We start from the raw sequence: 13606 nt of genomic DNA, 5'->3' as shown, positions 1-13606 counted from the left end.
ATTTCCCTCCCAACAGACAAAGCAAAGGTGTCAAACTGCAGAGTCATTGTGCACTGCCTGGCTGGAATCTCGCGTTCAGCAACCATCGCAATTGCATACATCATGAAGACAATGGGCTTGTCTTCAGATGATGCCTACAGGTACGCTTGCTCCTCCCACCCACCACCAGCCGAGCTAAGGTGTCGAGCCCAATGTTGAAAGAAATGCTAGATGAACTCTCTGCCCAAGTCGTGTGAATTGAAATTGTTAGATGGCTGCCAGGTAACAGGAGTTTGCACAAAAGGCTTAGCTTTGTCCTGTCAGGACAGTTTAGCTCAGAACAATGTATTGTGCATCAGTAAAACAGTTATCATGGACTCATATGGAGTAACTGCCTTTGAAAAGTCCCACTACAACTTATTCAGACATGATTCACTGCCAAACCTTGATCACAGATAGGACTCACACATAATATTTTGTTTTAAATGGCTTTACAGTGACTAACTGTTTTCAAACATTTTTTTCCTCCTGGCAGGTTTGTAAAGGACAGAAGACCGTCCATATCCCCAAACTTTAACTTCCTGGGTCAGTTGCTGGAGTTTGAAAAGGGTCTGCAATTACTAAAAGCTTTAACCTCTGATGACAAGAACTCTGAAAACAACACAAAGCAAAGCTCAGAGGTTAATGGGATCACAACAGGTTTTGAGATGAATGGTCACCACACCAACTGTGACTCATCTGTGGCAGATTCACACATCCCACCAGAACCCAAGCTGCCCTCACCCACCTCCCTCCAGCAAGGCTTCAACGGCATGCACCTCTCTGCTGAGAGGATCATGGACACTAACCGGCTCAAACGCTCCTTCTCCCTGGACATTAAGTCTGTCTACTCTCCTAACAGTCCCCACTGCCCCAGCCTTGCACCCACACATTCTGAAGACGTCCCCAAGCTGTGCAAGCTTGACAGCCCAGGAACAGGAAGCTCCAATGGTGTCTGCTCTCAGTCGCCCGTCCTAGACAGCCCCAGCTACTCTGATTCTCCATTCCCCTCACCAGGCAGCGGGGGCAGCATTGGAGGATTGGGTCTCTGTGGAGGTGAAGGAATACATCGATCTAGTACCTCCTCAAGATCCAGAAGAAAAACCAAGCACAGTTCCAGCAGTTCCCCGATCCACTCCCAACCAATCCAACCTCCACAGTCACTCAGCTTGTTGCTGGACCACAAGAGCCCGAGCCTGGACGAAAACCTAAAGGGCTCCCTGCTCCTCTCGCTACCCTCCCTACCCATAGTGGGCTCTGGGGCCATGTGGACCAAACACAGAGACACTGTCCAGGCCACCACTCCCGTCACTCCCGTTACCCCAACATCAGATGCTCCCTGGCATTTCGGCGCAGAGGAGTGTGTTCAGAGAGAAATGGAGCTGGGAGGAGGAGATGGAAGGGGGGAGGAATCATCAGTGAGGTTCGGGAGCAGCTCGGCATACGTGGCATTTGGGTGCAGCGAAGGTGTCAGGTTACGAGACAAATCGCAGAGGGAGAAGCTCTCGGGACCACAGACACAGAGAGACCACCGAGACTCCATGTCGTCATCAGCAGTGCCCATGTCCACCAGCTCGAGCAGCGTGCCTGTGTCAGACAAGCAGTTCAAGCGGCGCAGCTGTCAGATGGAGTTTGAGGAGGGAATCTCTGAAACAAGGTCCAGGGAAGAACTGGGGAAGATTGGGAAGCAATCAAGCTTCTCTGGTAGTATGGAGATCATCGAGGTGTCCTGACAGATAATGACCGCGATATGTGCTTTCCCTTGGAGGCATAAATGGACCTGGTTAGAGGGAGTGCAAGAAGAAGACATATGAAGTGGAGCAGAAGAGGACTTTATGTGCTCACCTCATAGACAGTGTTACAGACTCCAACTGAGGGAAGGACAGATACAAGCTGAGAGTTAATGTGAAAAGACAGACAGAGCCTCAGATGTGGTGCTTAGCTGGCCATACCCATCCTGAACTCTAACTCAAAGTTGAAGAAAAGCCTGGAGGAGGGGGGGAGATAATGGGGTGACTGTTGGTACTGAAACTTTTTATGTTTATGAGCTCTGTCACAGTTTAAAATTGTCCTGAGCAAATGTCATGTTGCATCCTTAATATATAAAGTTCCCTAATTTTGACAGAGTTTAGACACAAACTGCTTGCCTGTGGTCAAATGTAGTGTGCTTCAGTGGGTGTATAGCTTGTGATTTGAAGCCCCATGTCTCCTCCCAAAGCTTCACCCCGTGTCAGAGAACCTCAGAACCACGCACGGCTACGTCTGCGCCCTCCCCAGTGACTCAGCCTGCCACAGACGCTGCATAACAACATCAACAACAATAGTGGACTCTTCAACAGCACCGCCTCCTCACCTAACCACAGCACAAAGCCGAGATCCGAAGGACTTAACATAAAGGCGGTGCTGCATTCAAATGATGAAGGATCCTCAGCATTTTGTTGATGAAAAAACTCTGAGTCAAAGACTCGTGATGGGCAGTGTCCCCCCCCCTAAAGCACAGTGTGTCTTTCCTGACTTTGGCCCTCTTGTTTCCAGTGTTAACAACGTGATGGGACTGAGGGTTTGGGATGCTCCTCCAAAGCCCCCATCCAGCTGAACCCAGTCAACACCTATGGTCACCAGTGAGCATGCACCTGAAAGGCTGACTACAGACAGACAAATACTATATATACAATATGAATATATATAGCGATTTTAATGGACTTCTGTTCAGTTATAGTTTTAATTTATTGTATTGGTTCATTCTGGTAATGAGAAATAATATAATGTTTTGTGGATTTATTTCTTTTTTCTTTCTGTTGAATTATTATTATTATTATTATTTGCTGTATGGTATTTATGAACACACACTCATACAAATACACACATTCAACAAATTCAAGCAAGCAATATGTGCTGTTCCTTTTTTGGAGAGAGTGATGTATGACTTTGAAATGCACTTTTCTGCTTTCTGGTAACCAATTGCCATTCACATCCTGGCAACGCGATACTCTGAAAGCCAAGTTTTTGCCTTTGTTTTGTATCTGGGAGGACGGCACAAACGTCCCTTCAATTCTATAAAACAGGATATCTGTTTAGGCTCCTCCGCAGTGAATTCATGGATTTATCACATTTGAGGGCCTAAGTTTTAACTAAAACGACTGTTTTGTTTGACTGTGCAGAGGAAGTCGGAGTAGCCACACGCTCTGATCACTCACACACAGTAAAACACGAGGGCTTGCATAACAGCTATATGCAAACAGGCACACGCTCTTCGACAAGTTAGGATATAAAGATTCGTCTGGAGTGTCCTTTCCGAGCCAGCACCAGTTTCAAGTCATCGTCGCGGCACGTCCCACCAAAGCTGAAACAAGACACATGCACACACACCCCCCCCCATACTGTATGCACTTACACTTATATTCCCATGTCAAGCATCGGCCCTACACGCACCCTTTTGTTCATTCTCAGGGGATCTTTCAGTGAGCCAAGCCCAACACAGGGTACACAGCTGCTGGTACATCAGCACAATGCATGTCCATAAAGTTCCCACGCTCTCTCTGTCTGTATTTGCTCTTATTTCTTAATTTCCAAAGCTTTGATTAAAAACAGCGTAACACACGATAGAAAGAAAAATCAGGATCTTCATGTTCTGAGCTGGAAGGAATGAAAAGTTTGCTCTCCTGGTGCGAGATGGTTATTTATTTATGATGTAAAATGTGTTTATTTTTCCTTTGACCCTTGATTAGCTTTACTCTCTGGCGATCTCTGACCTTTGACCTTATGCTGCTGCATCTACAGTAAGTTCAGATAGTTTCCTGTGTTCCCCTGAGGTTCAAACCTCTCCTTTTCTCATCCATCTCCCCATATTTTTAAGAAACATTGTTAGAATTATTTATGATATGTAACAAGGATGATGCAGGCTGTCCCATTTGCTAAACTGTTGTTATAAAACTATTATTATTATTATTATTATTATTATTATTATGTTGTGTAAATAGCAACGCATCTAAGAACACTGAATTTAGATGAGTTTTTAAAATAAAATCCTGATACCTTAGGCTGCTTGATGCAAAAATACCTCAGGTTCTATTGAAAGGCTTTTCCTTCCCCTGTACATGTTTTGTGAAAATGAGACAAAAATACAGACATGACAAAATACGAACTCCTCTCTGCTTCCTCTTTTTGTGTGTTTGCATGGGGTGCAAAGAGGGCTGGGAAGGCAGTGTCCCCAAATAGACAAACAGTCCTGGAGGTGGATATTGATTTTGTGTTTAACAAACTCCACTCTGACCACATAACGCAGACTCATTGATTTTTTTTCTTTGTTTTTTCTCTCGCTCTCCTTTTTTTTTTTAACTCATTGCTAAATGGTTAAATAGGCTGGTGGGATGCTGAATTATTTAAGCATTGGAAATTGCTCTCGAGGAAAACACACTTGTCTTACAAGTTTAGATCAAATTATTGCTTACGAAATAAGATCAGAAATGATGGAGGATGGGTTTAAATTCATCGTTGCATCAGTTCCTAAAATGCTGGGACAAATGCAAATAAGAACAGAAAACAGTCCTTCTTTCAATAATACAATGACAGTATAATATATAGAATATTGATATTGAGGAATTTTATTTTTATTTGAAAAATATATATAAGCTTGTTATTCTCTCTGCAAACTGTTTAGATGGAAACTCTGCAGGAAAGTAGTTCGACAATTTCTGAATGAATCAGTAAACGTAGTTTTTCTGTTAAAGTTAAAAATCTACCACGCAAGGAATGTAACATTTTTAAAGCCACCTTCTGTGGGCCCAACCTCATTTAGGCTGGACGCAGGGAAGTTGAAAACCAAACTGTGGTTTGATGATTCAAAGTTTAGAATTATTTTTTGAAAGCGTGGGCGATTAGTCATCTGGGTTAAAAGGAGACTTTGAGGTTTGTTGTCAACGCGCAGTTAAAAAAAAAACTGGCATCTCTGATGGGACTGCATGTGGAACGGTCCTCTGGAGGTACCATTCATTATGAATGATATACACAGGTTCTGGATCAACAAAACATGGTCTGTCATCCAGATAATGTCTTTTTCAGTTAAGGCCTTGCATATTTCAGAAAGATTATACCAAACCACATCATGCTAACTGAGCTTAGCATAGCTTTAATCAAAGATAGAAAATAGAAACAGCTAGCATGGAAACAAAATCCAGCTACAGCTCTGAATAACATGTCTTTGTTCCGTGTTTGGGCAACAAAAAAAGAAGAAACTTTTAAATATATATATATATATACATATAATTTTATTAGACCAGCCATGCTAACTAACTGCTTGTTTCCAGTTAACCTCAGCTAACCTGCTGTAGCTTAATTTCTGCAGCAGATATGAGACTTGTACTTGTACTTGTACTTGTACTTGTACTAAATCTCTTCAAATATTCCCAAATCCAGAGAGCTTGAAAAGAAAGGCAACAATACTTCTCTTCTTGGTTCTCAAAAATCCATGTTACCTTCTTATCAAGCTTTTAGGATTACCATGACCTGGATGATGGTGAATCTACACCAAAAAATTCCCAAATAGTATATAGTATGATATTTCACTCTGAAGAGTAATGGAGTATATGCAGTTCCCTTAAAAATAACCTACAAAACTATATGAAAAGCATAGTGAAATGGCAGCAGGAAAGTTGCTGTTTTAAACAATCATAAGCATGAAAGTAAAAATTCTTTCCAATTACTTACACATACAGGTAGTGTTAACAGTTATGCTCTCCCACATGGTTCAAGATAATCTGGGCACCCCTCACAGAAGAGTGAGATGGAGAAGAATATACCGTTTCTGGGTCTTTATTTGAAAGACTAATCAAATACAACAGCTCTATCATAAATCTCCTGTATGATGCTCATTCAGTGTAAGTTTAAATGATAAAAGTTAATGTGTCCTGGACTGGAATATATTGAAGTGTTTCCAGGGCTTTTTGTAGCCTATTAACATCAGTAAAAAGATAAAGAAAATCTCCAAACTTCATAAAAGTAGAATTTATGGCCAAACTCTAAAGTAATTTGCTATAGTCACCATGGTGTTCCTTGTTTGCTTCTGGACTGAATCATTGTCTGGTATCATCACTGCTTCCTCTTCTCACTCCCAACACACACACACACTCAGGTTTTCAGGTCCTTCCCCAATGGTTTCCCTTCTCCACCTCTCCCTTATCCGTCTGTGTCATGAGCACAGGAGAGGGAGGCCGCCTGGTGAGGGTGCGGTGTTTGCCAATGATGTGATGTATTTGAACAGTGCTTACCTCTGGGGGATGAGAGAATGAGATGAGGTTATGTTGTGTGTGGGTGTGTGTGTGTGTGTGTGAAAAAGACAAAGAGAAGTATTTGCCTCAAGAGGATACAGTGTACAGCGATGTTACAAAAAAACAGTGCCCAAATCTAGAAAGGGATTCATCGCCTCGTCTCAATGGGGGCTTGACCACAAAGGCAGTTTTGGTTTCATGATGTCATTGTGGAATCAAACATTACGCTATGCAAACAAAGTCCACAGAGCCTGACCATTTGGTCGTATGAAGAACAACCTGCATTTTGTTCTGGGACTGACTTGTGGGGTGAGGAGGAGCAAAGGAGACGTATAAACAACCTACAAAACCAAATGGCCTTTTCTGTTAGCCCTGTTGGAGACAGGTAGACATAATGATATTTCCAGGAGCTCCAGCTGAGCCTCTCTGGTTTTCTTCTATTTTATAATATGGCCATCAAGGGAATTCCCAAAGCCAGTGAAATGCATTGTAAATCCCACTTTCTTACATACATTCTCTCTACCATGAGCCTCCGGCCTGCTGTGCTGATGTGAGTATTTATCACATGGATCATAGCAGATAATCCTTTCACAATATGCTTCTACTTTATTTGTGTGTGTGTGTTTGTCTTTCAAGGTGCCCTCAGCTTGTATTATATAGATGCATCTCGGGTAACCTGCCGCGTCTACAGTCTCTCCTAAGTTGTGCTGCAGTCTGCACTTCACTGCAGGTTTCCTATTGCCTGTGTTCGGTGCTCCTAAACAGATTTCCAATTCAGTTTTCCATAGTTATCTTGTTCTTTGTCTGTTTTAATTCCTTTCTCAACAGATTTCAGTCATTTTCCACACTATGTATGATTTGCTTAGTTAAAAAAACGAGTAATAATAATGAGTCCAGGACAGATGGGAAACAACAGGAATAGATATGAAAATATGCATGTGGACACAAAATACAGAAAACGTGTGTCTGGATATCGGATACACAACTTTGTGTGCATTCATTAACAACAAATTGAAGGCATGCACATCAGGTGTAAATGTATTTGTTTTTATATGATTTGTGTGCAGACAAAAGATGAAGGAAAACCCATCAAATAATGCATCTAGGCAAATAGTGACTAATTCAAAAGAGACTGACTGTACAGTACGTAACAGTGATCCTGAACGTGCACGATGAACAAGTGGGCATATGCACTATGTCTCTGTGTTTTTGTGTAGTCAGGTGATTTGTACCAAATGAGGCCAAATGTCAGAAGACATTTGTTCTGGCAAAGGCTCACTCTTGGTAAGTCAGCTCTGGTGCAGTAATAGTTGCCAGGTTTGGTCAGACTTAACTGAGCCAAAACTGATGTGGGCCCATTTTGGTTGATATTAGCACTAGGATCGAAAACCGGATGCATGCTGACAAACAGTCAAAGAAAATTGAAAAAAAATTTGAAAGGAAAGTGAGAGATTTTCACCTTTTTTGACAATTATCAGTTTATTTTGAATTTGATAGTCACAAAACATTTTTAAAAAGTTGAGACCAGGCCAGGGTAGCAAACAGCTGGAAAAGTAAGTGATCCGAAAAAGAAACAGCTGGAGAGACATTTTGCACAAGGCTAACTGGCAACAGGTCAGTAAGATGATTGGGTATAAAAAGAGCACCTCAGAGAGGAAGAGTCTCTCAGAAATAAAGATGGGCAGAGGTTCAGCAATCTGTGAAAAACTGTCTTCAAATATGGAGCAAAAATGTCACATTCAACATTCAATATGCTTCCTTTGTTCTATTGTTAACAGAATATTGGTTTACGCTAAACATTGCCTTCTGTTTTTGTCTATATTTTACAAAGTGTCCCATATTTTTGGTATTGTGTAAAATATTTCTTCACTAACGAGGTTGATAATGTAAATGAAAAGGAAAAAAACCCAAGCCATCAAAGTGAAATGTACTGTTGTCACAAGATCTTTAAACATACTCATTTCTCTCCATGTGGCATGTCGATAAATTTGTAACTACAAACTGTCTACATGCTGTTTGCACTTAAATAAATTTAAAAAATCCATGTTTCGTGCTATCAGAAAAGCTTATATGTGAATTAAAATTAACTCCTGTGCACATGAGTGTGTGTTGCACATCTGTAAGTAAGCGTGTCAGCGAGCACATGTGTGTGGGTGTTAGAGTGTGTTTCCTCCCTCTCACAGAGGCTGATGGGTGCCAGACATATGCCAAAAGGCTGCCTGGCGCCTGCTCCCAGGCCTTCTGTATGGAAACAGTTAAGAACCGTTACGTCAGCAAGCTACAGCACACTCTCTCTCTGCTTTTCCACTCGCACACATCCAAACTCACCCATCATTAGAGTGCATGCCCACTTTCTTCTCAGCATGCTGCTTCTTTTCCAGCACTTTAATCTCAAGCATACTTATTAACGTTACACAGATTTGTTGTGTGAAAGTTGCGTCAGCACAGCATTCCACACTTTTCCACACGTCACTAAGGATGACTGACTCCAAACAGCATTTATTGCCCTTTTTTTCCCATGGAAAACTCTTGTCCTTATATAACCCTGAAGTCTGGCAGCCTGCTCATCCTACTTTTTCTCTCAGCCTTTACTCCCTGTCCCTAAACTCTCTCATCCTTTTCCATCTCATACCCCAGCAGGCAAAAAGTTGAACTATGTGTACCAAGAGGCCGGGCCGACTGTGGTAGTTCCCCTCTCCTCTATGCCAGGCCAGCGAGAGCCTTGATACAAACATATGTGTCCAATATTCTCCTCCTGCTACATAAGCATGCTTATAAGTCTATCTTTATTATTTGTACATGAATTACATGTAACCGCAGTGAAATGAGCCAAATGAACGAACGCAGGAAGATCATTAGAGCATTTTGTTGAGCAACAGGCGTGTGTGAGGCCTGTGGTGAGGAGGGATCCCTGGTTGGCTCTGAGGCTCAGCAGGCCTCAGGTAATCCAGTTTAATACAGTTAGTGTTGTTATGACCACCTGTGTATTTCACACCCCAGCTCTACACCAAGTCAAGCGGGGGGTGTCTAGACGGGGAAATGACTGGAAAACAAAGACAGGCTGCGAGGGGTACCCTGCTCAGTCTGGAGCCTTTGACAGGAACTCCAGTGAAACTGCTCACAGAAACATGGTAACAATCAGACATCCATATGGTTGATTTCCATTTACTGCATGGAAAGGTGCCATCTATAGAGGAGCTGGAGTGTGTTTGGATGATGACTGGTTTGATTTCTGCACAAAGCAGCACCAGAAAGAAGACAACACACTCATTGTGATTACTCAGGCAGGTGTTGTGTAACTGACTGCTGCCACCTACTGCTGGCTCCCAGTGAAGCTCAGCAGCTCTTGTTTGTCCTCTGACAGGAAGGTGAGAGGCGATCGATACTTTAGTTCCACGAGTGAAAGCCAGCAGCAGATTGAATGTACATCAGCCCATGTGTCCTCAGGTTTCGCTTAGCTTCTGTTTTCAGGAATGAAACAAAATGTGAATGTGAGAGCATCTTCATTTCATTTCCTCTGCACACACTGTGTGTGTGAGCGTGGCAGCCTCTCTTCACTGTGAATGAGAGTGTGTATGTTTGTTCAGAGTGCTGACTAAAGCGGCTGGTGGTGCTGACATCTGTCTCTGTCTTTCTAACGGTGGAACAAACTGCAACTCTCTCCCTCTCTTTCACCGCATCAGCCCCATCAGCAGTCTCTGCTCAGGTCCAAACCCCATCAGCGTGTCAACACACACACACACACACACAGTTCCTGCTACTGTAGTCAGAAACACACAGCAGCGTGTATCCCATATCCCAACATCTGCACCTTCAGAAACCACATCCTAGACCACCACAGAAGAAGACAGCTTTTCAGATAGAAGTGGTACCACAGAAACAAATTTATCTCCCTATAATCCAGAATGAAAAGTATCGTACATAACTTGATTGCATACAAAAACCAAGTGTCACAGGGTTTCCACTAATCTGTAACTATTGTTCTGATCCTTCTCTATTCATAAACTGGACTGATGTGTTGTGATCTTAAAACCTTTTCTGTTGCACATATATATATATATATATATATATATATATATAATACACGTGTACTCACGGCTTATATAATGATGTTTTCTAGAAGAAAATCAAAACTCACAATTAATGGGCTTTGTATTACTGGTTTGATACACTGTGTCTAAAATGATTCTCACAATATCACACACAAAGCAATTATTGTGACCAGAGACACGATATTGTTGTGATATAAAAAGAAAACTTGGGAAAAAAACCCACATCACTATGAACTAATTCAACTTATTATTATTCTTTCTTTTTCCCTTTTTTTCTCCATTTATCTTTTGGTATATTAATTGAATTCAGAATAGTAAGTAACTGTATTAACTGTTCATTTTGATCTTATTAGCTGGGACCAAACTCAACATCTTCCCAAGTGTTGTTTTTAACACTGTTACAGTTTGTGTCTTTTTTTTTTTTGTTAATTTTATGCAAATGACAGTGTGCAGGTGCCAAGCTCGGATTGGCTAAGACTTCAAGAGCCCGCAGAGGATTGGCTACCAGGGAGTGGACTTCTTGATAAAGACCTGGGATGATGAAAGCAAAGGTCTCATCTCCCTCTCCTCCCAACCAGCCACATTGTTGCTACAAGGCCTGTTGACTTGTAAATAAAATTGTATCTTGGAGTTTGTAGGGGTGGGCTGCCATATTGTTTTCTTGAGTTTCTCTCGTTTTATTAGTCTAGGGAGGTAAGTGGTTGTCTTTTGTTCTGAACTTGCTCTGTTTAGGTCAGCTTTCCTTTTGAAGATAGTTTTGTTTGTTATTTTGGCCTTGGGCCAACCTGAAGCCTATTAGTTTATCTCCAAGTGGACAATATATGTCTTGGTTACCCCTAGAGAGGGCATAACAAACATAATATTGATATTTCATTCTTTTAATATCACATTTCTCATCAATACCAATAAATAGCCACGCTCCTAGTGCCTATTTTGGGAAATATCTTGTCACAAAACAAACAAGAAAGAAGACAAAATCAGTACTTTGTAAGCTCCTTTATGTTGAAGAGTTCTCTGGTTGTTCATCAGTTTTTGAATATAAAAGGTATAGAGAGAGAGAGAGAAATTCAAGCTAAATGTAGAGTCCCACAGATTATTTGAAGATAAAGAAAGTTAAAACAGAATTTGTAATTCACGTGATGATAGATCTTTGGGGATGGTCATATGCTCTTTGATTGTAGAAATAAAGAGATGCAAAACTGAGCAATGTATTTTTATCTACCAAAATATTATGTTTAGCTGGAGCTGTTATTCTGATTCTTTTGGTCAAAGAATCCAAAAGTTGATTCCTTGATTGTACATTGTGTTGTTTGTACTTGATACTACTTTATGTAGTCATAAATCTAATTAATAAAGAAAGTCCTACCCGGGCTCTCAGGTAGACTTTGACTTGGAAGAGAATATAAACCCAGCAGAGCTCTTAGATCCAAGGACTCAGGTCAGCTGGTCCAGTCCAGAGTCCAGACTAAACACGGAGAAGCAGCATTTAGCTGCTATGCTGCAAACAAGTGGAACAAACTGCCAGAGGAGATTAAACTGTCACCAAATGTAGACATTTTTAAATCCAGGTTAAAAACATTTATTTTCTTATATGTCTTTGCATGAAATCTGCACAATATATTTTAGCTTCTCTAGACTGTTTTTATTCATTTTAGCTATTTTATTTCTTTCTATTTACATTCTTTTACATATTTTTGCTTTTTCTGCTCCCTGCTGCAATGCTTTTATTTTATGTGAAGCACTTTGAATTGTTTCGTACATGAAATGTGCTACAGATAAATTTGACTTTGACTTTGTGTTTGGAGTTGTTGTGATGCTGAAAGATGAATCATTCCTGTCTTAATTCTTGAAGCAGATTTTCCTTTAACAATTTGCCCATATTTTAGCTTCATCCCACATTCATTCTATCCTGGTCAATATCCCAGGCCCTGCCGGTGAAAAAACATCCCCAGAGCATGACGCTGCCACCCCCATGCTTTACTGTGCGTGAGGACAGGTGTTGAGTTTGTTCCACTTTAAACAGTTTTGATCGCTGGAAAGATCAGAGTCTACCAGATACCTCCAGAGTAAAATCTACATGTGTTTATTTGTCTTTTTTTCTTTAAGAAAAGTCCACCTTTTCCTGAGTGAACGCCTGAAAGTGTTTTTTTGGAAAGACTCCAGTCTCTTCTGCGGAGCTTTGCACCTTCTTTCAGCCACTTTGGCCACTTTGTTCCCTCTCTGGTTAATGCCCCCTCGCCTGGTCTGTGAGTTTTACTGAGGTGGCCTTTCCTTGGCAATTTTGTTGTGGTGCCATATTCTTGGATTTAAGTGTTGATATTATAGACTCTGTGTTTTCACTTTACTTTTATAACCCAGCCTGATCTGTGCCTCTCCAGACCTTTTCCCCTGACCAGCTTGGAGAGATCTTTGATCTGCATTGTGCTGCCTGTTGAAGATGCATCAAAAGCACAAAAACAAAAGCCGACAAATTGGAAATAGCTAATAACATATTGATATATGTTATTTATGGAGCATTTTCTGTTGATTATACATGGACTGAAAGCGAGACATTCTGTAAACACTTGTTCGTGGTTCGCTTTGTTGTTTGATGAAGACAGACATGATGACTTGTATGTTGCTAAGGCTGAATGTCTCACATAGCAGACTGATGGCTGCTGACACAGTGTTTGTGGCTGTAGCTCTGTTATCATTTCTCCTCTTTCTGCCCATGACCTCAGAGCCACATGTGAGCTATTTCTGTTGAGTTGCTTCTGGCTGAAAATGACTTCATGTCTGATTTGCTTGAAAAATAAAGCGGGACGGGGCTGCAACACTGAGTTCATGGAACTTGTGCTGTATTAAAATGGCTTGCTTCAACTGTTCTGTGACCTTGTTGATTTGGGTTTGATGCACTGGCTGCAGAACTAAGTGCTCAGCAAGTGCTGCACCTTCTCTCCACATTTCACTCTTAAAATTCTTCTTGTTTCACTCCACCTTGTTTTAAACAATTGCATCACCAAGCTGACTCTTCATCTGCAGATTCTTATTCATCCCTGGATCCTCTTCACCTCTGGAACGAGGCACTGGAGCCAGGTAGGTCTGCAGACATGACTAATGTGGCTGAGACTGACTCATTCACAGAGACATCAGCCGTCAGTGTGGAGCCAGCGATGACACAAGCCCAAGACCAAACACACACTTTATATATAGTGAATCAACACACTGGCGGGCAGACTTGGCGGTGCCGACAGTCTGAAACTAAGTCATGCAAACAGCCATTATCAGCAC

The 13606-nt window shown here is 41.5% G+C and overlaps 1 protein-coding gene across 4 annotated transcripts in view; it reads left to right on the top strand.

The window, feature by feature from the left end:
* Positions 1–4162, top strand: part of dusp8a (dual specificity phosphatase 8a) — a 41018-nt gene extending 36856 nt beyond the window's left edge. For all 4 annotated transcript variants that reach the window (XM_072385488.1, XM_072385487.1, XM_072385489.1 and 1 more), the window contains 2 exons: positions 17–140; positions 515–4162. In XM_072385488.1, coding sequence (XP_072241589.1) covers positions 17–140; positions 515–1751 — 1361 coding nt within the window. In that variant the 3' untranslated portion in view covers positions 1752–4162. The remainder of the gene's footprint in view (positions 1–16; positions 141–514) is intronic.
* Positions 4163–13606: the final 9444 nt, after the last annotated feature.

This window comes from Leuresthes tenuis, unplaced genomic scaffold, assembly GCF_036924035.1.
Source record: "Leuresthes tenuis unplaced genomic scaffold, fLeuTen1.0.hap1 SCAF_5, whole genome shotgun sequence".
NCBI lineage: Eukaryota > Metazoa > Chordata > Actinopteri > Atheriniformes > Atherinopsidae > Leuresthes > Leuresthes tenuis.
Note: the sequence above shows the minus strand (reverse complement) of the source record. Positions and strands in the feature narration are given on the sequence as shown.